This window comes from Alosa alosa, chromosome 12 (genome assembly GCF_017589495.1).
Source record: "Alosa alosa isolate M-15738 ecotype Scorff River chromosome 12, AALO_Geno_1.1, whole genome shotgun sequence".
Lineage (NCBI taxonomy): Eukaryota > Metazoa > Chordata > Actinopteri > Clupeiformes > Clupeidae > Alosa > Alosa alosa.
Genome location: NC_063200.1, coordinates 23,961,275 through 23,988,744, shown reverse-complemented (window position 1 = coordinate 23,988,744; position 27,470 = coordinate 23,961,275). Strand labels below are relative to the sequence as shown.

The 27,470-nt window shown below is 41.9% G+C and overlaps 1 protein-coding gene across 2 annotated transcripts; it reads right to left on the bottom strand.

Annotated features, from left to right (window-relative positions):
* Positions 1–445: 445 nt before the first annotated feature.
* On the bottom strand, positions 446–10,588 carry pdzph1 (PDZ and pleckstrin homology domains 1). 2 transcript variants are annotated; one of them, XM_048258229.1, is made up of 13 exons: positions 10,457–10,588; positions 9,141–9,230; positions 5,946–8,414; positions 5,402–5,569; positions 4,983–5,153; positions 4,744–4,845; positions 4,304–4,414; positions 3,927–4,105; positions 3,500–3,657; positions 3,037–3,079; positions 2,439–2,625; positions 2,072–2,207; positions 446–1,493 (listed from the first exon to the last, which is right to left on the bottom strand). In XM_048258229.1, exons 2-13 carry the CDS (start codon positions 9,193–9,195, stop codon positions 1,394–1,396), a joined length of 3,879 nt encoding a protein of 1,292 aa, XP_048114186.1. In that variant the 5' UTR covers positions 9,196–9,230; positions 10,457–10,588; the 3' UTR covers positions 446–1,393. The 2 variants fall into 2 exon arrangements, with proteins under 2 accessions (XP_048114186.1, XP_048114187.1); XM_048258230.1 differs by lacking the exon at positions 10,457–10,588 and having other exon boundaries at positions 9,141–9,530.
* Between the last annotated feature and the right edge of the window lie 16,882 nt (positions 10,589–27,470).

Below are 27,470 nucleotides of genomic sequence, written 5' to 3'. Positions count from 1 at the left end.
CAGGCCAAGGCCAAAAAATAGCAAAGTAGCATTTATCAAATAGTTTGTGGATGATTGTTAATGATTACCCATTATTACTAAATAGTCTTGTTAAAGTAACATCATTCAAAAACAAAGAATGTTAACTCCTCTTACTTTAGCTGTATTACTTCAGCTACAGTGTACTACAACATGTTGATGATGACAAATCTGTTGTTTTAATGTGAATCATTTTTCTTCAATGCTCATTTTAAAGATAAAGCTATTTGTAATTTTTTTTGATTCTTGATCTATCCTTAAGGTGTCTTATAGTGTATATAATTGCTTTATAAGCACATTTTTGAATCATGAATAGTGATTAGCCAGGTGATGGCAACTTTGCTATTTATTGTGGCCTGTCATTATCAAGTGTTGGATACATTCCTGATGCCAATTTAGTGAATGCACAGAGAAAAGCAAGTTGATGAAGGTCTTTACTACATAGCAGTCACAAGCTATGCACAATAATAAAAAATCATTTAATACAAACAGTAAAGATTGTACTGTATATTGTTATTACACATGAAAGAGCATCGCAAAACTTACAAAAATTAGGTGCAAATTAGGTCATTATTGCAATGTCAAAAGAACACTTAAAAACAATACAAATAATGCATCTTTACATTGAGCATGCCTGCCATTATTTTGAGCAGTAGCAACTAAATTACATCTACAGTACCAAAAAGTCAAGAACGAGCAATAGTATAGAGTTTTTCACATTTCTTTAAAACTGGGGAAATACTTGTAGCCTTTTCAAACTTAACTAACAGAAAAAGTTAATTTAATTAAAAGAAAATATATGTACATTTAGTGCAAACAAACAGATCCTAGATCATACTGGCAGACATGTTTTAGATAACCAGTGTCTGTGTTTTTCTAGGAACTTACTGACTGATTAAGTCACAGTCTGGAGACTACTGTAAACATAGACGAGACTTATGTAGGAAACAAATACTAAAACGAGAAATCCCCCTTCCCTTCACTTGTCTGTGTACTCTGTGCCAAACAACAATCAGTGCTCTTTTCAGACCCATATTCTGGGGTTGTTTGGGCTGATGTACTGTAAATGAAACTAAAAGGAATTCTAAATGGCATTACTTCTGTGATGACACCCCATCCACATTGAGTCCATGTATCAACAGGGTGGTCACTAGACAGATATACTATTACAGTATATCTGGCTCTATCCAAGACACTAGTGTTTTCAAAATGTTTCTGAATGGAAACATACAATGAAATCAGCATTAAAAAAAGAGTTCATAGTAAAATGATGTTGATGAAGTAGGTTAGAAATGGCCTCCAGGGGTGCTCACATGGGGTGCACACATGGGGTGCTCACATGAGGGTTTCCTCCAGGGGTGCACACATGGGGTGCTCACATGCGGGTCTCCTCCGGGGGTTTGCTCATGTAGTCCTGAATGGCCCGGTGCAGGGGTACCCATTTGCTGATGGTGGCTCTGAGGGCCAAGATCCATCTGTGGCAAATGAAGCAAAATTATCATATTTCAGTGAATGGGAGAAGGCTTTGCATGTGTGTGTGTGTGTGTGTTTTGTGTGTGTGTGTGTGTGTGTGTGTGTGTGTGTGTGTGTGTGTGTGTGTGTGTGTGTGTGTGTGTGTGTGTGTGTGTGTGTGTGTGCAGTCTTTGCTGTGTTTTGATTTGAAAAAAGAACATGTACATGTACATGTCCAATTAACAACTAATATCAAGAGCTGTTTGGGGGACACAAACGAGTGAGAGATAGAGAGAAACCCGTACACAGTTTTGTTCTGACAAGTAAACAAACAGTAAACATAAAAATGTGCAATATGCAAGACCCACATGTAATCTCTGAAAGAGAATGGGTCCTTCCACCTATCGTTAATTATTTTATCTGTTTATTTTACAGAAAGGGACTAGATTATTCTTTTATTCTGATAGTTTACATCAATGGTGTGACAAATCTTAAGGTTAAAGTACACATACTCCATGTCTAATATTATTAGCACAACACAATTATGGCACAACAGAAATGACACAAATAACTCTCTCCAAATATTTTGATCATCCCTTACCGTTTGTTTTCGGTGGGGTTTTCTGCACAGAGGTGGAAAGTTTTAAACTCTTCTGACGGAGGCCTCAGTTCAATGGTGGAGCGTTTCGATCCCATTGGTTGTTCTTTGACACTGTACCCATGAAGGTAAATCCCCCCTGAAAAAAAGTCACAAAAATGATCCCAAAAATTCATTTGATGATGCACAATGCACATCTTATCAAAAGATGTATTGACAACAATGCAGCAAATTGATTAAGCATATTACTATACAATATAAACTAAAAAAAACTCAACAAAAGAAGATTCATTGTTATATTTATACATACACTTATGCCTACACATAGTGAAAGATTCAACTTTATCTGACAGACAAATAAACCTCTCACCTAAGGCGTTTGTGGATCGAATGCTGGCGTAAAGATAGAGGCAGCCATCTTTGAGGATGCAGTAGTTCTGCATCCACACGTCCTTGGTGCGGTCCAGCTGGTGGAGCAGCCCCAGGCACTCGGGAGTCTTGACGGCCAGAGGGGGCAGGCTTGAGTTGTGCCGTGTCACGTCCACCCACACGTGGTTCTGAAGCACATGAATCAGCGCCCAGATAGTCAACGGACAGTCAAGGGGGGAGGGGGGAGGGACAGGAACCAGACGGTCAGTGTCAGCTACCAAGTGAACAGATTTTGTTTTGGGCTGGCGTCAGGCTTGCAGACGTTGTTTGTACTGTGTCAGCCTAACATTGACCCCCAGACAGTGTTTGTTCATTTAGATGCCCTGAGGGGCTCAGAGATCATTATTTACAGTAGTAGAGATTTGGAAGAAAATATTTGTTTTGATGGAATTTCAGTTAAAAATTCCTTAATGGAAAAAGGAAACCTCTTTTAATCAACCTCAATAATTTTCTAATGGACAGTTACAGTAAACAATTGCATTAACAGTACATTTTTTGTAAAGTAAGTCAGCGAGACTGATGCTAACATCTGTGCTTACCTGAGGTAGAGGTTGAACTGCTTGAGACATGGCCTCTAACCATCTACAGAAAAACATAATGGTGTAAAAAACATCATCAGCATTTAAACAGATACATCTGTACATCTTACAGCATCTTACATCTGATAGGGAGGGGAGAATACTCGCATGTTCGCATGATGTGTGTGTGTGTGTGTGTGTGTGTGTGTGTGTGTGTGTGTGTGTGTGTGTGTGCTTGTGTGTGTGTGTGTGTGTGTGTGTGTGTGTGTGTGTGTGTGCGTTATGTGTGTGTGTGTGTGTGTGTGTGTGTTTGTGTGTGTGTGTGTGTGTATATGTATGTGTGTGTCAATTGCTCACTTGCAAATTGTGTGTTATTAATACCTAGATGACATACTTATATGACATAGGATGTTTGAGGTGCAGCGCACAGTGTGTGATCAATGATAAATCATACATTCTCCTTCCACAGCTCGCAGCTCATTACCTTTTCATCTCTTGGTTTGATGTGGCACAAAAGTAATAAACCCTCCCAGCCGACACAGGGGAGCATTTAAACACAAAAGGTTTGCCAAGACTGGAGTCGGCTTCCACCTCCGCACCTTCCAGCTTCATCTTTGACAATGCTTGGCTTTTCCCCTCATCCTGCGCAGAGAAATGGAGGCATTACAAAAGATCTGTTCCAGTCATGTTTTATACAATTCTTTATCTATGTACTAATGAAGTGATTCATTATGTTGAGGCACTGAAATTATTTTAAAAAATATTATACAAATACAAAATGATATTGCTGCATTAAGTAAATGGTATATGATACTAATACAGAATGAAATGTTGCAAATTTCATTTTACAATAATTACAACTTTACAATGACCATATTGCCTTTACTGTTTGGATGTGAAGCAAATCTTACCCTTTTGTGTTTGTAGTAGTAGAGACAGCAATCGTGCCGTAGCACAAACCACCTCCTCCTCCAGCCTTTGATCAGGCTGGACTGGGTGCGTTTGTGCAAGTACCCCCGACAGGCCGGCCTTGGGGTGTTCGGAGAGCGACTGATGTCTGACCCAATGACCATGGTCAGCAGATCTGGACCTGTAAAGCGACCCAATCATTTTTGTGATCATCTTGGATATCACAGATTTATAACATATTTAGATTATGTGATGTGTGCTGTAACATGGGCTTTGTCACAAAGCAATAACATCTATCTGTTTATATCATATTTGTGAGCAGGTTAATCCTTTAAAACAGGTACCAAGATTAGGTCTATGAATGGTCATTGTAGGCTACCTTGTCGAGCCAAGTCTGCTGCCTCAGAATGTGGAACACTGGTGACATCTGTTCCATTCACGGCCAGCACATAATCACCAACGAGAAGCCCCGCCTCCTCTGCTGCACCATCTGTGACCATAGTGAGGATGGCACACAGAAATCAACACCAAGAAAGTCTAGTGTACTTTTTATTCTTTATACTTGGCTTTACATTTGAAGCTAGCTGTCAATTTCTCCCACTGTTTCCATTGAATTATGGAATATTGTCCAGGTGTATACAGTATTAATAGGTAGTACATGAGTGAGGATTCAAGCACATTGCTGAGAACTGTTTGGCCAACCATCAACTGTCTACAGGATCCTTCTGGGGGCATCGGGTCAGGTAAGCTTATTTGGCTAAGTGTGTCACAATAATTACTGTCCTAAATAAGACTACATGAAAAGGTGCTGGAACTCACTTGTGTCAACTTCAGTGACAATGATTGGCTTCGAGAATTGGATTCTGAACCCCCATGGGTACTCTCCAAATCCTTTAGTGATCTTTACTGTCCTCTCACGAACTAAAAAGTGGAGAAAAAAAGAAAAAAGCGAAATAATTTTTAAATAAATATCTTGAATTTGTGAGGAGCAAAATTAAAGATTGGGATTAACACAATAAACAGGAAATGACATCATCAGGAGGAAGAGGTTGTCCTACTGGTGACGGGCCTTGGCCGCTTGCTCAGGCAGCGCGGGCTCTCGCTGGGACTGACATCATCCCCGCGATAAATCCATGACGCACAGTGGAACGTCTCTGTATAGAAGCCTCTGTCCTCCATGTCCCGCATCGACATGTCCACTGATCGAGTTTCCTCTGAGAACATTGTGTCTTTAAGGGACAACAAGATCAAATATATTTTCAGACAATTTAGCTGACATACAGTGACTAATGCATAATTAATTCAACATTGCATCACAAGTGTATGTTAATGCAAAACTATAATTCAAATGATGGCAAAGGCTACCAGTCATATAATAATCCATCTTTTAAAACTGTATATTTAAATATAACATTAATTTAACATGTCCAAATTACCTTGCATTCTTGTGACTCTTGCAGTGCGAGAGGTGACATACCTGACTCGTCCGTGATATTGCTGGTGATAGAGCTTCCTCCAGCTGAGCTTCTCTGTCTGCTTTCCTTAAAGAGCTTACGCCTCCTGGCCCAGTGATCAGGAGCCTCCTCAGGATCCTTGTGAGACAGATCTGCCGGCAGTTTCAGCAGCTCCTTGACTTCCGAGGAGACTGAGAAAGAAAGCAAAATTTGTTTATAATCTGACAGCATCAAAGTCACTTTATAACCTGACAGAATCATAGTCACTTTATAATCTGACAGCATCAAAGTCAGAACATAATCTAGTAGCGTCAAAATCACTTTAAAATCTGACAACATCAAAGTCAATTTATAATCTGATAGCATTAACACCACTTTATAATCTGACAGCATCAAACTCAATTTATAATCTGATAGCATCAAAACCACTTTATAATCTGACAGTATCATAGTCAAATTATAATCAACATCAAATTAAGTTTATAATCTGACAGCAGTCAATGCTGCACATACTATATCGATGTGCACTAAAAACTGGTTCCAAGAAAAAGTTTTAGGATTATTTACTTTTCGATGAGCTGTGCCTTCTCACAGTATCCGATGGTTGCATCATAGTTCTTCGCGGGGTGTGAAAGCTCAGTTTATTTTGGGATTTGGCCTGGCTGCGTTTCTCTACCTGCTTATCTGTGGCTGCCTCCTCCTTTGTCTCAATCTCTTGCGAGGTGTTGGCCGACCGCAGCGAGTGATTGGAGTCACTCTGCAGGTCGGCCACCTCACAGGGAATCGGGGAGGAAGACTGGATGGAAATGCTCGACTCCGACACCAGAGCTTTCTGAGGTGTCAGTCGGCCCTCTTGTGTCGTCTCCCCAGCGCCATCCTCTTCCATCTGTTCTGCGTCCTGTATCGGAAGAAGACAAGGGGTCTCGCACACCAGCTCTCTGTGTTTCCTCTCTGAAGTTATGGAGTCTATGGAGTGGCTGTGCAGAATTCTCTGCTCACTGCCCACCATCATAACAGTTGTGACGGAGCCCTTCCTGGACTTAGGCTGAATGTCACCAGCAGACTCCTTGCGCTGTGTCCAAGGTTTTGGATCAGACATGGACTCTTCCATGTAGGGTTCCGGATCTTCGGGCTCCTTTGTTTGTTCTACGCTGTAGCCGCTGTAGATGTTGCTGTCCCTTGAAGATCCGGGTGAGGGAGGGGTGATATGGATGAAAGGGTCTTTGGACAAGACAGACCTAATCGGGGAGAGATCTTCTATGGTGCTCTCTATATCGATGATGTCCTCATCAAAACCACTTTCTGCAACCTCACTGTGCTCCTGGGGGCACCCTACGACACTCTCTGGATTAGCTTCCTCCACAACAGACAGTTCCTGTTCCCCCCTCTCGCACTCCATGGCATCTCTGTCTGAGCCAAAGAATGAGTTTCCTGTTCCAAGACCACAGGCATAGTGATTAGGAGAGAATACGTTGTGGGTGCGAACAGGACTCGAGCTAAAGTTGCTGCTACCCTTGGAAGACTTGCGACTCTCAGAAAAGAAGGAATAAAACGGGTCGTCCTCTGGGTAGAACCTTCCGGACAGTTCTGTTTGGCGCGGAAGAGACTGCATGAAAAATGGAGAGAGCGCATCAGAGGAGAACGAGTCCCTGCTCATGGGCCTGTCCTGGTGGTCATTGGATTCATCCACCACGGCAGGGAATGTCTTCCGCCGTTTCATTGGCTTGTTCAGGTAACCTGCAGGCGGGCTGCTGTTCTCCAGGATGGCGATGCTGTTGTTGCGCATGCACCCCTTCTGCTTGTGCCTGTAAATGAAGTTCTTGGTGAAACTCGTCCGGCTCACTGGGGCGTTGGGCCACCCATAAAGCTCTTCTGTTTCCAACTCGGACTCGGGTTCGAAAGAGGTTGAATGAGACAAGTCATAGCTCCTGCCCCCATCTACAGACGTGTGGCATGTAGATTCCCGCTTGGAGCTCGGAGCTCCAAACGTCATTGCTGAGGAACTTTCTCCCTGGTCGTAGACGTCATCGGAAGCGCTGCTGATGTGGCACAATGCAACATCCTCGGTGAGGTCATACACATCATCCTTGCACTCTTTGTCAGCGAATTCTATCGGGGGTGGTACATCCAGCTCTGTTTCACTGGTGATACTGTTGGCCAGAGGCAACTTATTCGGCAAAGGCCAAATATCGGACAGCGCTGAGCGGCTGGATGAACCGTCGACAAGTGAGAAATCTGTGTCGTTGTGACTACAATGCCCATACCCATAGCAGTGGTCTTGGCAACAGCTTTTGTAACAGTCCATGTCCTCGCTGTAACACATGGTTGGCACTGAATTTCTCGATGTGTCCGCATCTTCCTTGCTCATCTCAACCACACTAAACTCACAACTCATGTTCTCAAATGGTTTCCCAATTTTGCTATCATTTATGGTCCTCTGGCTCCATGGATAGGCAAAGGTAAAGCTCTCATTGCTAGGGATATGACAGCCAAACTGCTGGGTCTCAGAAGAGTCTTCTGTGTCCTTTGCCCTCTGACTTTGAAGGATAAATGTAGTCTTGTAATCGGAATCGTCCAACTGCAAAACCTCCCTGATTTCGATCTTCATGTTGGCATTAATGCCTTTCAGCTTGGTGGTGGTGACAGCGATTGTGCTGTTCCCTGATCCCACGGCACCTGAGCCATGGGATCTCTGAAAGACAATCTGGGATGTGTTCTGCTCCAAATTATCAATGGTAACGGAAGTGGTTATTCGGACCCCTTGATCTTGCTGTGAGGTTGTGTCACCTGACAAGATGTTTGCCTGGCTTCTTGTGTTTCCATTTAAACATCCAACAGTACTGTCCCGTCTGAATCTCTTCTCACTGCAGGCAGTCTCTGTGTCTTCCTCCTTCTCCTCTTCGGCATCTGATTTGCTGAAAGAGTTTTCCTTATGTAGGGAGTCCGTCTCCCCCTTTTCCGCATGTTCACCCCTCAGCTCCACATCATCGATGGGACTTTTAGTATGCTTCTGAAAGTTATATACGGATATGGTCTCTACAGGGAGAACAAGAACAAATATTGAAATATCAGTTATGATCATCTCTCTTTGCTGTTAAAAATGTCTATGTTTCATCAGTGTTGATGTTTTTATCAGACTAGTTATTCATTTAGCAGATGCTGCAATCCAAACAACATTGTCTTTATAAGTTTATGGAGTCCCTGCAAATCAAAAATATGACCTACTGTATGTGCTGTCAACACTTCTTTTTACCACCTATTAATCAAATATATTGGTAAATCTCATATGAATGAATATGCTCAGCTATGTAGGCTACAAAATCCCACCCTCCCTTTCTCAGAGTTATTAACTGAAGATGCTGTCTTTTGTTGTAAGACACCATAGTCCAGTAGACAGGAAGAGGTGTTTGAACCATGGGAATCAAAGCTATCATCTTAGTGTTTGCCTAGTATTATTTATTACTATAGAATATTGCTATGCCTTCTTAGCTTCTCATCAGTGATCCCACATGCAAGCAAGACAAACCCTCCTTCCCCACAGTTATTCAAGAGTTGTCTTTTGTTTCAAGATCGCATCGTGAAGCACCATAATAGCCATGCTGAAGTGTATCCTAATCCCTCTATCTGAGGGTCCACGCTCTGGCAGTACACCAGGAGCATGGCTGGCACATGCCTTGCAGCAGGCTGGGCGGTTTAGTTAGCAGATTAGCCTTAATGCAGGCCTCGTGTGTCACGGGCTGGAGACAGCAGACAGACACTCACGCTTGCTTCCGCTCGAGCTCTTCCTGCGGCTGTTCCTCCTGCGACGCCTGCTCATTCTCGCCTATATCTGGTCACACAGCAGACCCGGCGCTAGAGAGAAAACAGGACAGATTGGTCAGGACAGTGGTACAAACGTTATGTATTTGGATTGCTGTATTTTATTTAGATAATGTTACTAGTGTCATAAGTTTAGAGCTGCTGTGCCACCCAGCGTTTTTGGATCCTTGTGCTGAATTAAAAAATAAGTGATCTCTATCAGTTTCTGAGTTAAATAGAACTGGTTTTCAGGATAGTGGATTTTTTGTGTGACTGTACAAAAAGCTGAATAAATTGCTCTTTACTCTCTTTAATTGATTTGTCCAAAACAGAATAGTCCATGAGCCTTCTATTTTAAAAATATCCCATTAAAATGTAAGAAATGACAAATGTATTATTAGGTATATGGAATAGATGTGTCATGTAAATGAATAAAGAGCATTTCTGATGGTTTACTGAGATGATATACTATTAAGACTTGTGCCCTTGTCCCCTTCCTACCTACAGTAGCCTTAGCTAAAGCATGACACGTGGCTCTGGTCATCCTCCCTCCTGTTGACCGCATTACAATTAAAAACCACATGCTAAACTCATGAGACCTAGTCTGACAAAGCCCTTTCCTAATTGCCCTCACTGTTAAAATGACACATCAGTTTTACATGCTAATGACAAATCAGTTTTACATGTTTATATTTCTGGCCCACCCTCCCACCTCTGTTGTTAACACTCATAATAGCAATATTCCCCACACAGGATTGAATTCATTTGAATTAAATGTATGACAACTGGCATTTTGCTAAATACATTGATGGCAATGCTAACTTGGTAGGTTATAAAAATATTTGATTAAATTGATGTACTAACACTAAAACTTTTTCTACATATTTTTTAAAAAGGCCCCAAACGCAAATGCATTAAAATGTACACTATTGACAGTAAACAGAATTATATCCCTGCAATTGAACAACAGAATATTGTACAAACATGCTTTGTAGGTTTACTATATGTTTACATGGCTGGCGTGTAAACAATGAGCTATTTGCCATTAGCTGGTATGTTTAATTACAACACCTTTGTCATGTTCATAACAACAATATAGAATATATATACTGTATATAGATATATAATATAGATACGAATTAGAACAGAAATATTTACCTCCACTATTGCACATAAGGATAGCACATTCTCAGAAGGTCTTTCAACATCCAGGAGCAGCATGGTGCTACTTGCCCAAACAAGCAATTACAAATGAATTCTAAAAGAACATCACCACTTACCCATTGATGGAGTTTTTGAACACTAGTCATCCACTTTTCAGACAAAGGCCATTTTGCTGCATGCACGCAAACATGTCAACTCCTACACAAGGTGTTTGAAGACATGCAGGTATGCCCTCCACACTGTTCCACTTCTTATTGTTTCTATTTCTACCCCTAAAGCTCCGAAGCAGCTTAACACCCTTTAATCTTATGAGGCACTTGTGATGCTGTGTCCAGCAGGTGCAGGTTGCGTTGTCGTGGTGCGTAGTGAAGCATTAAACATACACCAGGTTGCAATCTCACATGCAAATTCATTTAGCCATAAACTTATGAACTTGTTTATGAAGAGAACTTGTTTATTGAATATGAAGAGTTTGGTTCCAAAACGCTATATCTCCATTTTTAAAAACATAAAAAAGTCATGTCATTTAATTGTGTATTTCAAGTAATATCAATAGAATTGCAATTGTGTTGTTTTGATTGAGTAAAGATAAATCAAAAAACAATACCCATTTATAGTTCTACTGAAATTACATGAAAAAACACAATGTAAAAAAATATTTTATGGAAATTCCCGTAGAGGCAGGCAGATGTTTATTTTTAAAGGCCAGTTATTTCATGGATCCAGGATACTATGTATCCTGATAAAGTTCCCTTGGCTTTTAGAATAAAAATACCCCCACATCACATAGCCTTCACCATACAGTACCTAGAGATTGGCATGGGGTACTGTCCATAAAATCATCTCTCAATGCAAATCAAACCAGCTATTAGGCTAACTGAAATAAAACCATGTCAATCTCTCTTTTGAATATGACTGTCAACTCATTCCAATGTCACTCAGCAACCGCAGGATGACATCAGAAAAATGCACTATATATATATATATATATATTGTGTGTGAGAGAGATAGTGTGTGAGAGAGAGTATAATTCTATAACCATTTCAATAAGGTAACAGTTTGATTACTGTGATAAGGTATGTGTATGAGCTAATGGTTCTCTTTGAGGTAACTCATCATGAAGAAACATCATAATGAACAAGGGCTTTGGAGTGAATGGATCTTGATGGTGAGGCAGCATTAACAGTAGCTTGATTCAATCATTTGTAATAGGATTGCTCTACAAAGCCTGCAGTTGATACCAATACACCCAAATAGACACCCACGCACATACATGCAAGCCTGACAGAAAGACAGACAGACAGACAGACAGATAGGTGCAAGACACGTGTGTGGGCCGCACAAACAGGCACATGCACAGACGCCTACACACACACACACACACACACACATATATCATACTGCTTTGAATTTAGTCAACATGTGGTCTGCACAAATTTTCATGACAGTGCATCCGTAAGTAATATGATGTCAAGTACCTTGTTAAGAGACAATATCATAAAAAATAATAATAATTCTAGTTTGTTAAGGTTAATTAATTTTTTAACTGGTTACATGTTAAACTGAGATGTTATAAAAGATCATTTGAATCTTAATGGGCAGGCAACTGACCATTAGGCAGTATGAAGATTATATCTCACAGTGCAATCCCAGCCTCATCCAATCCCACACAATAACACCTTGCCTTGACCTGGTTGCTAGCAATGAATGCTGGGTCAAACACGTGAATTGTGACATTTTCTCTGACTGTCCAGCAGGGGGCGAGACACATCCGAACAAGCCCATGCCCAACCAGCTGCACGTCATGAGGATGCAAGTCACCACCATGTAACCACAGCACTGTCTGCTATGCTCCACCAGAGAGCAACCACTCCCAACTCCAGACCAGCCATGTCCTCCACCATCAAAAAGGCTTGACTCTTCTCTGCCACATCATGGCTTTCATTTCACAGAAGAACTGGAATAAATCTTATCTGACTACACCCGACCGTCCGTTTATCACAGCACTTAACATTTAACATCGCTAATGGTCAGGTTAGACCGAATTGTTTTAACATGCATGTTAGAGATGTCATTATCAGTGGAGTGTATACAGTGGGATAGTGGTCACGGAGGAAACAGCTAACAAACCACCCCCGCCTCTTTCTGTTTTTTTATCTGCCCTCTGCAGCTGGGGCAACCCTCTTGTCTGGGTATGGCCAGTATAAATAGCAGCGGGGGCCATTTGTTCAGTGGACAAGCAGGAGCACAAATAATTAATGACAACCCCCAATCCCCTTCATGTTTGCTCAGACCAGATCTTTTGTGGGATGAAAACCTTCAGAGATGGTCGGTGGCTAATGGACATGACCCACATAAGCGGGCGGAGGCTGCCCTCCTGAGAGCGGAGGCCGAGTGCCGGAGGTGGGAGTTGGCGTGTGAGGGTGGATGGCGGAGAAGGAGTAGCTGAGAGACCTGCAGACCTGTCCCATCTGGATCAGTGGCATGTCTGAGTCACCCCAAGCCCTCGGAGGAAAAAAACCCTTTCCCGCTGGTGAGGTGATAGATACTTTATACTCTCCCGCTGGTGAGGTGAGAGAGATAGATAGATAGATAGATAGATAGATAGATAGATAGATAGATAGATACTTTATTGATCCCAGGGGAAATTCAAGGTCTCAGTAGCATACAGACAACACACACACATTCACTAACAGCAGAAAAAGTCATTAAAAGTATATAATATAAAAAAAAAAAAAAAACTAAGCAATAAGGACAGTAGAATATAAAGAATATACTAAATATACTAAAATACAAATTATACTAACTAACACTTAATCTAAATCAATTCTAAAAACAGTATCCACATAGTAGTGATTAATCAATCACGAGCCTGTGATTCTCTGTGCATAGTAAGGTAAGGTAAGGTGCTCTGTGTGAGTGTCATGGTGATAGTGCAAATGAGTAAGTCCAACAGTGCAACAATAAAGTCTATATATCTATATATCTATATATACAGTATATAACTATTTTAAGAAAAGGTATAAGTGTGGCCACAGTTCGGCTGTGGCATGGAGGGAGGGGTTATGTATATGTGCTAATGTGCTAATATAGCACGCAAACAGTGAGGCAGAAAGACAGTGGTAAAAAGTGGCTAGTGGACAGACAGTATCCAAACATGGAGGGGGTAAAGAGGCAGACAGACTATGCAGATAAGTCTATCTCTCCTCTTCCCTTAAGTGAAGCACTGAACAGTTCAATGGCCCTGGGGACAAATGACTTGAGAGGAGGGGATGGAAGGGTAGTCAAGAACCAAGAGTCAAGATGGCAGAGAGAGAGAGTATAGTTAATAGAGAGAAAAACAGAGGCTACATGTAGCATTGATAGAGAGCATTATAGAGAGAGAGAGAGAGAGAGAGAGAGAGAGAGAGTGTGAGGGAGGGTGAGAGAGAAAGAGAATGAGTGAATGTGGCAGAGATATGGATGTTATTGCTCTTATTCAAGAGCACTCTGACCTGATATGTCATTTTAGCAATTTCAGCCAGTTGTTTAGTTGTGTGTATGGGCTATGTATGGGGTAAACAAAAAAGATACAAAACAAATTTTTTATTTTTTTGAAGACAAAAGCTTTATACATTCATGCATGAGCTGAGTTAAGTGAGACTTCGACCTTTCTGCAGTTGCAATCAAGCTGAATCTAAAACACTACTGAATTGCTATGTTGCTGTCTTGCTGCATCCTCCAATAGACTCGCTTTTTTCCTCTCCATAATACTGGCCCTGGTGATCCCTTGAATTTCAATGTCGATGAAATACGGTTTACCTGAGGTGAACTCTATCCGAGGGGAATGGAGAAAGTGTGAAAAAATAACTCATTTGTGATGGGGGGAAAACTGGTGGTGACAGGATTCTCTCTTTTTTCCACTTCACTGCCGCGCCGTGTGCGGACTGACAAATGAGTACACCGGATAGATGTCACGTCATGTCCTCTGCCTCCGTCACGGCCACATCACTCCCTGATTGGCGATGGGGTTGCAGAAAATTCCCAGCAACATTCCCAGTCATTAAAACCCCCAGTGCAAACACATCATTCAGAAACCAAACAGATCTAGGTGATTACTGCTCCTGGAGACGACAGAGACGGCACAAACACTTTGTTAGTAGAAGATGTACTGTAGTCTTAAAGGGATGGTAGAGGAGGTAAAAGCACACACAGGGTATTGGTAAATGCATGTTACATAATATGGGAAAACAACTCACTGTGTGTTAGTGTAACAGCAAAGCAGTTGCGTAACAAACCACTCCTTGTCCCATCACACTCAAATTTCTCAGTTTTGTTTACCTCTTGTCCATATGCCACGTCCTTAACCATCGATTTTTACATTGTGCATAGTTAAACACATGAGCCTCCTAAACACTTTCCGATGATTAAAAAGGGCCATTTATATTTCAGACCACTCATTTCATCATGCATGAGTCATGCCTGAATCAACAGAATTTGCATTAAGCCTCATCCGACCTCATTTAGCTTACAGGTTCTGTTCACAGATTATGTAAAATCACATGTATGTTTAGTAAGCCTTAATGGACTGGGGCCCGTGTGCTTTTGCCATCTGCAAACAGTTTGTTTAATTTTATATGATTCCATCAAAATAAATGGCAGTCATGGTGGGTATTCACAGTGATAAAGAAAATGGCCTCGGCCGAAAAGAGAAATTGAAAGCCTTTAAGAGTTGATGTTGGTTGCTTCTGCCTCTTGACATGCTGCTGGAGGGCAGAAGAAAGGGATGTCTGGCTGGACCCATTAATGGCTCCAAATCCAACACTTTCGTTCTGCGTCTTGCCCGTTTTATGCAAAACAACAGGTGTTGAAGAGATATGGAATTAGCCAATTACCATTTGAAACCATCTGGAGAGCTCTGATGTTATGTAATCATGCCTTGTGCTGGAGCTCTACTGTGTGTGGCCAGGGGTTATGTCATTAGACCTAAAAAGACTGGAGAAAAGCGTGGACATCCTGCCCATGTTAGGGTCAGCGGGAGGTGTTTCTATCTGAAGATGGATACACTTTACATGCATTGTCATCACCCCACCCCACCCCCTCCTCCCTCGTCTTTAAACACATATAAGTAATAAAATCAGGAAAGGTCAAAGAGAACCCATAATCCTGCCAAGCTCTTAGGTTCAGACTCCCATTCACATTATCACTTATCTAACAAGGCAACAGCCATTGGAGCTTGTATAATGCGCACAGATGACTGGTTTGCTTGGTGAGTGGATTTGACCATATGCTATTAAAACATGGTTGAGCGGAAAACACAGCAGTTCAAAGACCAGTGGCTGGCCTTGCTGACTTGACAAGCACTGTGATAAATCATGCTTTTGTAGATCATGCCATAGGTCATAGGATTGATAGGCCTATGGAGTTAATCAAGAAACGCAAAGCAATATAACAGTGACTAAAGTAGAACAATTACATTTGTTCTCCTATATTGCATATACTGTACAACAGGATACAATGTAGTCTACGCAAAAATGGTTGTTTAACATTAACCTAAGATGGTAGTACATTTATGATAAAGTTCTTTAAGTGGGAAGGCCCGTTCCACACACCGGGTCTGTGGTGCGAACGTTGCGTGTCTGTTGTGTGTCAGTTGCGTGGCGTGGCGTGTGTGATGCGGCACTGCGGTGGCCTCTCTGCCAATTAAACGTCTCTTTTTCTCAAGTCTTTTATTTTCTTCACTGTTTTGAATGGAAACGCTTCCAACACGCTTGCGTTTGGCGTGAAAAATAGGCGTGAGTCCTCCTAGCATGCACACGATTTCGGTGCGGCTCGAGCCTCGCCTGAGACGTGCGTGTCACGCAGGCGGTGTGCAAGGTCTAACCTGTTAACATGGGAGCTGAAATAAAAACGGACACGCCATGCAGCTGACACGCTTAGCCACGCACCCGGTGTGAAATGGGCCTAAGACATTCCACAAAACTTTTCACTGCAACTGATACAAACTGTGTCAAAGGATTTGAATAAACCTGGTGAAGAAAACGTGCCACTGTGTAAAACTAAGCTATGTGCTTTTAATATTTTGACAGTGTTCATCTTTCCCTCGCCCAGCACGCTTGGCGTTCTCCGCATTACTGTTAATTAGCATCGCTCATCTCAGATCACCACACAGCTGCCAGCTGATTCTGAGACATTTGACTCTAAATGATACCATTAGCTACGCCTTTATCAGTTGGGATTAGCTGCACTAACTCTCCCTGATGGCACTCGGAGGTGGAGGCGTTTGAGGCGGGGGGATCCACGGAGACTCACTTGGTGTGTGCGTGGGCTACTCCACACAACTCATTTCAGCATCTTATTGGAAAATGGAGCTTGGGATAATAAACTTATTTCACTAGCTTTCTTGGTATTGTTTTCTGGAGGTGAAATCCATTATTTTTTTGTGTGTGCGCACCATCCACTGTTGTGGTGCTGCAAGCAATTACTTTTTGGTATTGACAGGCTAACAAATCTGATCCAATAGATGACGTTGGTTGACTATTTCTGTTGGAATTCTGTGACTTGATGCATCCCTCTAGCAGAATGTGGAGATATTTCATTTCTGTACATGCAGGGTCGGATTAGGGCACATGAATAGGGCCCAATCCTTTCCCCAGGGAGTTTGATCATTTTTCGCAAATACCGTTTTCACAGTTTCGGAAGTATGGAAAGACAGAAAGATATATTGTTTGTATATCAAAAAACACCATCTGATTTTGTATGGACCCTTTCAACAAGGTAAACAAAAACAATGCTTGAACGTTCTATTTGGGCCCCAATCTACTTCCTCTGCATTAAGATAACAAATGGAATGTTAAAAAGGAAGTCTTGTGGGGCCAGCTATGATGCTGATAATGGAACTCTCTTGAAAGGGTCTATAGTTTAGCCATTTTTCAATCATTTTTCACATTCATATCAGTGATGGAGACAGGTAACCTGGCCTACCCGCCAAGTGAGATACTACTCTGGCTCCTCTCAATGTGTTTACCTTTCTACTATAGCCCTCTACAATCTTTGGTTTAAACATTCCATTTTTAAAATCCAGTTCAATGTCCATGATTTGCAACGATGGAGAAACAAGTTTTCCAAAAACAAAAATAAAACTCAATATATGAAATCATTACAACTGTAACATTACAAGAGGGAGATCAATTCCCTAATATTACATATTAATAGGCTGCAAGCTTTACATTCCCCTTATCTTCCTACCGTACCCTTTCCACACAGACGACCTGTTATCTAGGTTGTGTGCCACCTGACATTCCCTGTGTCGTTTGAACTGCAATCCATACATTAGGCTATTGCATCCTGGTAAAAATCAATAGTTGTCACAGCACATTATTAGATGGAGGAAGAATAGTGGGGTTGGACCGTAGATGGCATATATCTGCATTATAGCAGCCACAGGGAACACAATGTCCTCAGAGTATACTTTGTCTATGCTCCTACTTGGCATTTGCTTAACAGTACCTTCTGTGCATAGAAGCCATGACAGGTGGGGCGTGATGAACAGGAGGAATTTTTTTTTTTTGTAATGTGCCTATCTTTAATAATGCCTTTCTTTTTTGACAAGGAAGATCATAGATAGATTCAAACCAAAATGGCCACAAACAAACATAGGAGTCATAAACAGGCTGACATGTGAATTAAAATAACATCTGATCCAGTGGACTGAAATGGGAAATGTAATGTGGAAACAAAATGCAAACATAATATTTTAACATTACCATTTTGCTAGGGCTTGAAAATTCCCCACCTCCAATGTGGGGAGTGTTCAAAAAAGTTTGAGAACCACTGAACACCACAGAACACTTCAAAGGTTGAGGCTTGATATGAAGGGCAGGCATCTAGTTTGCCATTAAAGACATTCTGCAATTCTAACAATTCTGGCAAAAGGTTGTTGATGTCTGAGCTCAACAGCCAATCAAATTACAATTATTTGGTGGGAACCGTATAGCACAGCAATAATGTTGGCATCCCATGATGCCACATTTGGGTCTAGTGCCCAGGGGGACCCAGGCTTAAATCGGTTATTGATGCGGTTATTTCGCAAGCCCACTCCCCATCTCTCTTGCACTCATTTCCTGTCTCATCTTCCCTTATCCTGTCAATACATATTGCACCCCTTCTTTCTGTGTTCCTGAAGTAATGTGTCGATTGGCTGGAATAGTGTATGGCTCGCTCCAAGACACTTTGTTTTCCCACTTTGTTTAGAGGACCTTGTTGATCAATTTGTTAAATTTGACAGAAGCTATAGTGGATATGAACTGGCTTTAGTTTTGCTTGTGTGGCTGTGTGCTGTGGTCTCTCTACCAGTGTTCACCTGTAGCGAATCTGTGGCAGCATGGGCGTAGATTTAGGGTGGGACGCTAAGGACTAGTCCTAATCAATATTTTAAGATGACAAAATTGTCCAGACCAATATTTTAGCGAACTCATTTGTGCTGCTGATCATTCCGACAGCCAGCACAACATTAGGCTACAAGAAACGTCATATGATTTGCTGAAAAACAGAGGGGGAGGGGGAAGGGGCTATCTGACATGCACGCTACACGCACGGAGAGTGTCAAAAAGCACAGGCTACTGGCAGTCAAGCGAGCGGGTGTGTGTCAACAACAATGGTAAGTTAGGGCTGTCTGCCAATACATAGCCTATCCCATAAAAGGCCAGAGTAAAACATTGTGATATTCCCTTTGCCCTTCAGCATATACATGTTTGCCCCTTTTTGTGGTTTGTAGATCAGCTATGCCACCCAAAAATAAGCTTTTTCATTATTCAGTCTAGGCAAAATAACTAGCCATACAAACTGGCAACTGGTGACCAGGCTTTCAAATGCGGATTTTACTGTGTAAAATAGCATTAGCTGTTAGGATATTACCCAGGATATTGTCACAGCTAAACCTAGCTTCTGTAATCTTCCAACCAAAGTTAGGAGTCATGTTGAATAGGCTAAGGGTGTGCCGCACGGACAGTCGCATATAGGCACAGAATAGAAGTCACCATCACTGACTGTTAGGCTAATTGGGCTAGACTACCAATCTTGCAGTCGCAATAAACAATGGATCCGAGACATTTTCCTGTTCCTATATTCTGTTTATGTAGGCTAATGTATTTGTGAATGTAGCCTGCACAATGCAAATAAATAAAAGATAAACTGTTGCATTTCCATACTCATAGAAATGAACATTGCGAGACACTATTATCTCTTCTATGATCTCATCCCAGAAAACAATTCTTTGTGATCATGCAGATCATAAAATACTATAAATAATTAACAATATAAGTTTATAGTTTATATGAATTCCAAAATATGACAACCATCACTTATTATGTGAGTGTGTGTGTGGAGGGTCAATGAAATTCTATGATTACCACTGATGTGAATGATCTCACAAATCACACAAACCAAATAAAATAAAATAAAAAAAAAATCGCAATAGTATCGAAATCAAGATTCTTCACTTGCTATTGGTATTGAAACAATAATGTTGGTATCGTGACAACAGGAGTTGTGAATGTGTCCCCACCAAAGCTGAGACCAAACCTACGCCCTTGTGTGGCAGCATGACACATTTATCCAGGATGTGTCGGAAGTTCCACCAACGTCATATAACCTACAAACACAATACAAATGCAGACCTGACAAGGTGACATCCCAGATCAAGAGTGAAATATGCAAGGCAAAGAACAAAAGGGGGCTTCCTGCCAGAATCCTGAGCAACAATTGAATCAGCTATGGTAAGACATGCTACGATATACTGTATGTAAGGGAAGGGAGGTGTCCTGTTATGCGGAAATAATGGACGAGGGCGAGGCCTTCTCTCCGGCTGATAATTTATAATAATGGGCTTTTTAGCCTTAATTTGAAAGGACAGTGAAGAGTTTACAGAAAATTAGTGGTATAGAGAGGTGGTGATTGGGTTCGGGAAATGAATGACCTCAGGTCAGTCTCAGACCAGGGTCTTTGTCTACCGCTACCTCCGAGCTATGGCACCCCCATATACTTAGTTCAAAAGCGCTTTTGCACACCTCTTTTGGGACAGGTGCGTCGGAAAAGGTAAGGTCACCAGTAATGCTTGTTGACTGTCCTTTACGCATGCAAATACTTTATCATACTTCACACAACGTTTCGGTCACCTGAGGAAGGTCTGTGTGACCGAAACGTTGTGTGAAGTATAATAAAGTATTTGTATGCGTAAAGGATAGTGTGCAGGATTTCTTCAACACGCACCCCCATATACTTCATCACTGGAAAATGCTCAGTGAATAGGGGGTGCATACTGAAAGGGGATTTAGCAGTATTACCATCACTTTTAGAGCTGTCTGAAAAGAAAATCACTCACCTTCTCACACAGTGAGCATAGTTCTTACAGTTTTTAACATGGCGTCACTCAGTATTAAAAATTTGTGTGTGAATTTATCTAAGTGTGCCAGTGTACAGGATGCGAGCAAGTGATTTTATCTGCCACACACGGGATATTGCTGATAGCCACCAGCATTATATTTTTCAGGCAGTCTGTAGTTTCTCTGCCCTAGCATTCAGTCAGCGAGAGTGGGATGTGAGTAATGAGGTCTCTACAGGTGATTTGAGAGCCATCGGTACGGTCAGGGATTACGGTCATTCTCAGCGTTCGTAATCAAATGGTGTGTGAGGCCTGAGGTGTGTGCAGAATATGAGATATGGGCACAGCATTTAATTCTGGATTCCTTTGCATAGCACGGTGTGTGTGGGCCCTCCTTCAAGGAGGATGCAAGCTTCATTTGCATTCATTTCTGTGGAAATGAACTCCCCCCTCCACACACACAGACACAGACACACACACAGACACACACACACACACACACACACACACACACACACACACACACACACACACACACACACACACACACAGACACACACACACACACACACACACACACACAGACACACACACACAGACACAGACACACACACGCGCACGCACACACACACACACACACACACACACACTCATACAGTGCTTCCCGTTGAGGGCTGCATTAATTCAGTTCCACTATTCCACCTCCTACGACTCCCTTGGAGTCTTTGAAGAAGGATGTGTGTAATTTACTGTCGAGTAGAAAGGCAAAAGTGAGAAAAGGCAAAAGTTTTCACAAACTCAAAATCTGGGTGTGGCAGGGTTATGAAACTGTGGCTAATATTACCAACCTATTCATTCATCCTCATCAAAACAGGAAGTGTACCCCCGAACGATCTAAGCCACACCACAGCACCTGCAGATATATGTGTGTGTGTGTGTGTGTGTGTGTGTGTGTGTGTGTGTATGTGTGTGTGTGTGTGCGTGTGTGCTCTTTCCCATTTCATTTCAACTTTATTGCCTTTGTTGCCCCATTCTCTGGCACATGGCTCTTTTTGGCAGAAAAAACCCATGAACAGGTGGTGCAGCACCTGTTCTGTGCCCTGCTAGCTGAAATGACAATGCAGATAGATGATATTTGAAGGTGAAAAGCGCACCGACATACAACAACTTCCCACGGCATTCAAAATGGGGGACAGTCACTCCATTCCCGGCTTTTAGTGTGTGACTGAGATAGCTCGCCTGATGGTAACGCTCTACAAAGCAGTGCGATCCTCCGCATGAGCGAACCCCCCACGTCCAATTATAGCCTTGCTCCAGAGCCCCAGAGACCTTAAAAAGAGAGAGAGAAAAAATTAAACGCAAAGCTGAGCGGGACACACGGCACTGCCATGGCAGGGGAAACCTCGGCTGGGAGTGTGGCAGCAGGCGACAGGAGGGGAAGAACGTAGGCCAGAAATGACCCATGCTTGACCAGGACGACTGAGGTAAGTCCCCCGCCATTCACTCCACAGGCTCTCTCTGTCTCTCTCTGCCTCTCTCTCTCTCTCTCTCTCTAATGGGCATGTCCGATGGTATTAAAACCACTCACTCCAGTGGGGCTAAAGGTTGCATCGCAGCAGAGATTAAATGGCCTTGTCAGGGAAGATAGGCTGCTGACATCAAAGCAGTGGGAGATCTGATGGCTGACCGAGCTGTCCGTTCCCCCCTGTCCACACAAATAGGTCAAATCATTTCATCAAAATTGTGCACCTGGCTAGTTTTAAACCACTATATGTGTCTGCAGTCTGTGCTAGATAGCAATTTATATGGAGATGTGGCGGTGGATGTGTTCTTGCAAGTAGGTTAGGAGATCTGGCGTGTTTCCAGGCGTGCTGTCTGGGGTGAGAGATGTTTCAGTGGTGGTGGAGGGGGGTTGGAGCTGCTGGGTGTAGAGCAGGGTGGTGCAGGTGCAGCTCTCTCTGGCCTGCGGCGTGGCACCGCTGTGCGCTCTCTCCCGCTCCCGGGGAGAGGGGGGGGAGAGCACTACGCCTCCCTCCCATCCAACATTTGTTCACGCTGGGGTATGAAAGAGTCAGCCATCCAGCCAGTCACCTCCTGCAGAGCAGCACTCACTTTCTCTCTTTCTCTCTCTCTCTCTCTTTTTCTCTCTCTCAAACTATCTCCTCCTCTCTGTGTCAGTCACTTTCCTCACTCTCTCTCTCAATCTTATCATCCTCTGAGTCAGACTCTTTCATTCTCTGTCTGCCTTTCCTTGTCTCTGTCTTTGTGGTGCTGTTGGACAAGCACTCTTTCCTTCTCTCTCTCTCTCTCTCTCTATCCCTCTCTCCCTATCTTGTCCTTGTCAGTCTCTCCTAACTACTATTTTGTCTTTCTTTCCACAACCTCTTCTTCCAGGTTTGTCATTAATTCTCCTCTTCCCACTACCTCTCTAGGTGGTCTGCCAGTAGGAGGGCATTATCAGTCTCTCGGCAGGATCCTGTGTCACTGGAGGGTGTGTGTGTCTATCTGTGTGTGTTTGAGAGAGAGAGAGAGATAGAGTGTGTGGGTGTGTGTGTGCGCATGCGTGTGTGTGGTGTGCGTATGTATGAGTGTGTGTGGTGTGTGTATGCGTGTGTGTGTATGTGTGTGTGTGTGAGTGTGTGTACTGTCCGCAGATGCGATAGCGAACACCAGTGGGGGGCCTTCACTTCCTGTCTGTGTGGAGCCGCTTTCGCTTTCACTGTGAAACTCGAGCCTGTGCTAACGTCAGCCACACAGCCAGCCAGCCCAGGGCCCGTTTAATCCCCGCTCTTAGATAATAGGAGGTTGAAACGCATAGGAGTGCACATCTGTCGGCCAGGCAGCCGTGGCCTACTGGTTAGCGCTTTGGACTTGTAACCGGAGGGTTGCCGGTTCGAACCTCGACCAGTAGGCACGGGTGAAGTGCCCTTGAGCAAGGCACCTAACCCCTCACTGCTCCCCGAGCGCCACTGTTGTTGCAGGCAGCTCACTGCGCCGGGATTAGTGTGTGCTTCACCTCACTGTGTATTCACTGTGTGCTGCTGAGTGTGTTTCACTAATTCACGGATTGGGATAAATGCAGAGACCAAATTTCCCTCACATGATCAAAAGAGTATATATACATATACTATACACTTACAAAGATGCTAGGTCCACATGTAACTGTGTCCAATTGTTTTGATTGCTAATCTGTTTGATATTTGAAAGCTCTTTGTCAGAGATATGCATAGTCATGCAGACTGATGCATAGTCAATCTTTGTATCAGCATGCTTCGATACACTTGTTTGTGAATGAACTGTAGAGATAGCAAGGGAGCGCTGTTTAACAGGAACTGATCAAATGAACTGTTTTTTGAACAAGATTAAGGTTACCGTTTTAGTTCCGCTTGGCTGTGGCTGAGAAGGAATAAGTGGGTTACAGCTAACCACTAGCTATTTGTCAACATGGGGATTTCCAGAGTAGTGACAATGTTAGTATTTGTCACAGATATGTCAGGCTGAATGCTTGTAAACAGGTAAGAGGCGATCAGCAGTGGGCTAGTTGAGAAAGAGGAGAGACAGTTGAATAATCAATATAATAATCAGAATCAGTTTCACTGACACCAACACACAAGACATTTGGTTCTTTACCAAGATTATGGGCGTAGATTTAGGGTGGGACGCTAAGGACTAGTCCTAATCAATATTTTAAGATGACAAAATTGTCCAGACCAATATTTTAGCGAACTCATTTGTGCTGCTGATCATTCCGACAGCCAGCACAACATTAGGCTACAAGAAACGTCATATGATTTGCTGAAAAACAGAGGGGGAGGGGGAAGGGGCTATCTGACATGCACGCTACACGCACGGAGAGTGTCAAAAAGCACAGGCTACTGGCAGTCAAGCGAGCGGGTGTGTGTCAACCATAATGGTAAGTTAGGGCTGTCTGCCAATACATAGCCTATCCCATAAAAGGCCAGAGTAAAACATTGTGATATTCCCTTTGCCCTTCAGCATATACATGTTTGCCCCTTTTTGTGGTTTGTAGATCAGCTATGCCACCCAAAAATAAGCTTTTTCATTATTCAGTCTAGGCAAAATAACTAGCCATACAAACTGGCAACTGGTGACCAGGCTTTCAAATGCGGATTTTACTGTGTAAAATAGCATTAGCTGTTAGGATATTACCCAGGATATTGTCACAGATAAACCTAGCTTCTGTAATCTTCCAACCAAAGTTAGGAGTGATGTTGAATAGGCTAAGGGTGTGCCGCACGGACAGTCGCATATAGGCACAGAATAGAAGTCACCATCACTGACTGTTAGGCTAATTGGGCTAGCCTACCAATCTTGCAGTCGCAATAAACAATGGATCCGAGACATTTTCCTGTTCCTATATTCTGTTTATGTAGGCTAATGTATTTGTGAATGTAGCCTGCACAATGCAAATAAATAAAAGATAAACTGTTGCATTTACATACTCATAGAAATGAACATTGCGAGACACTGCATATGCTGCCCTTCAGCATATACATGTTTGCTTTGATCAGCTATGCCACTATTTTTCATTATTCATCTCATCCCATACAAAAACAATTTCTTTGACTTGTTAGTTTTTGAACATTTATTTTAATCTAATGACATTAGCAAACATGATTAATTGAATCCATCATATGTTAGGCTTGCACTTGCAAAACTATTTTTCACTAGCCTAAAACCATGAGACTGAATAAAAGCTAATTGCATTCATACGTTCCTCTTAAAGTGACAGGCACTCAATTAGAAACATGATTTCCACATATCCTTGCACAAAACTATTTTCACACAAATGTGATGATATTAAAGACAAAATGTGTAGCCTAATCATTTTAAATATCAATATGATGTATTCAAATTGCTAAATATGTTTAGCTATAAGTAATCATGCAGATCATAAAATACTATAAATAATAATTAACAATATAAGTTTATAGTTTATATGAATTCCAAAATATGACAACCATCACTTATTATGTGTGTGTGTGTGGAGGGTCAATCAAATTCTATGATTGCCACTGATGTGAATGATCTCACAAATCACACAAACCAATTCACACGGGTTACAGCAACATGTGCTTACATATGAAATGTGAAGACTAAAATGCACACAGAATTGTTGCTCATTGCTTTCAAGTTATTCCTCTCCATCTCTCATTCCTCTTAGATCTCGAAAATAAATCTGTTTAGTTGTTTCAAATTTGAATAGTATTAGAGGTATTCACTTGTGTTGTTGCGCATACACAAACTCAAGGGTGGGCAATCTATTAACTGAAAGCCACAGAGCGTTGAAGATTTAGCCGCTGTCCTGAGTTTCATTACCAGACTAATTAAATAAATTGATCGATGGAGGTTAAAGTTTCAGAATCTGCTTATAAGGTCTATTATTTGCTACTTCATTAGCACTTCATAGAAAGGTAGTTTCACAGATCTCCAATCAAAGACACTTCAAAAATGTTTGACAATTATGAAAATGCATATTAATGTTGAACAACACACAGTCACTGATGCAGTGGTAGATCTGAAAATCTTTAATGGTACCGTCTATGATTCTGACTAAAGTTTGTTAATATTTGTAGTGCAACAGCCAATTAAATTTTTTTAAAAAGCGTATCGGATTTGAATCGACTGTACCTTCGCACGCACATGACCACAGTAGAGTATAGGCTTTGTTTGAAGTCTCTTAACATCTTGCTGGAACCATGTGTGTTTGTAATATGTGGAAAATATTAGTCAGTCAACAAGCATAACAGCATTCGTGTGGAACTGACAACACGAAACAGCAGTGGCCCCCTTGGCAGCCATCGGCCAATGGATCATTTGGAGGGCCGTCAGCTTTTCACGCCATAGACATTCTGGGTGCAGCAGACCATGAACTCTCCTGCGAATAAGGCAACTGTGACAGCTCACCATAAAACACGCACATAGGCTAACAAAGCCCCTCACAAACATGCACAAAGAGGAAAGCTGCATCATCCTAAAGGATACGATTAAATAGTGCAGAAAAAAACAGATACATGTACATACTAGCTTGCACACATGGTCAAATACACGGATACATCGGTCACACCCACACACACAGACACACACACACACACACACACACACACACACACACACATTCATACAGTATACAATATATACAACACTGATTCTACAATTGAATATACAACACTTTTAATATTTCATTTGCTGAACTATCAGTGATTATTACAAACTGAAGAAAATATTTTCATGACTATCATGGTTGGAGGGTGTCAGAATCTAAACATCTTGAAAGACAAGAGAAAGGACAAAAATTAATGGGCCATGTCTCTATCTAGACAGAAAAATAGCACACAAGTTGAGCAATAAAGGGGACCGAATAATTGTCCTAATTTTTGGATTCTTCCCATTTTGGAATAGTAATGCGATTTTGTGTAACTAATTGCCTATTAATGTTATTATTAGCATGGGTGTAAACCAGTGAATGAATAGAGAATTGCAATGGGGAGCGACAATTCAGAACTGATTAATCTTACTAGCAAGAAACATCCGGAAAGCAACCCACTATATATACATATATATATATATATATATATATATATATATATATATATATATATATGTCTATATATATATATATATATATATAAAACAGGAAATACACTAATAACCTCAGGTCAAATATACAGTCGATCTCCATCGAGGCTGAAAATATATGGTGTCTGATATTGATTGCGTGTGAGGAATATAAAGTGTGCAGGCTGAGG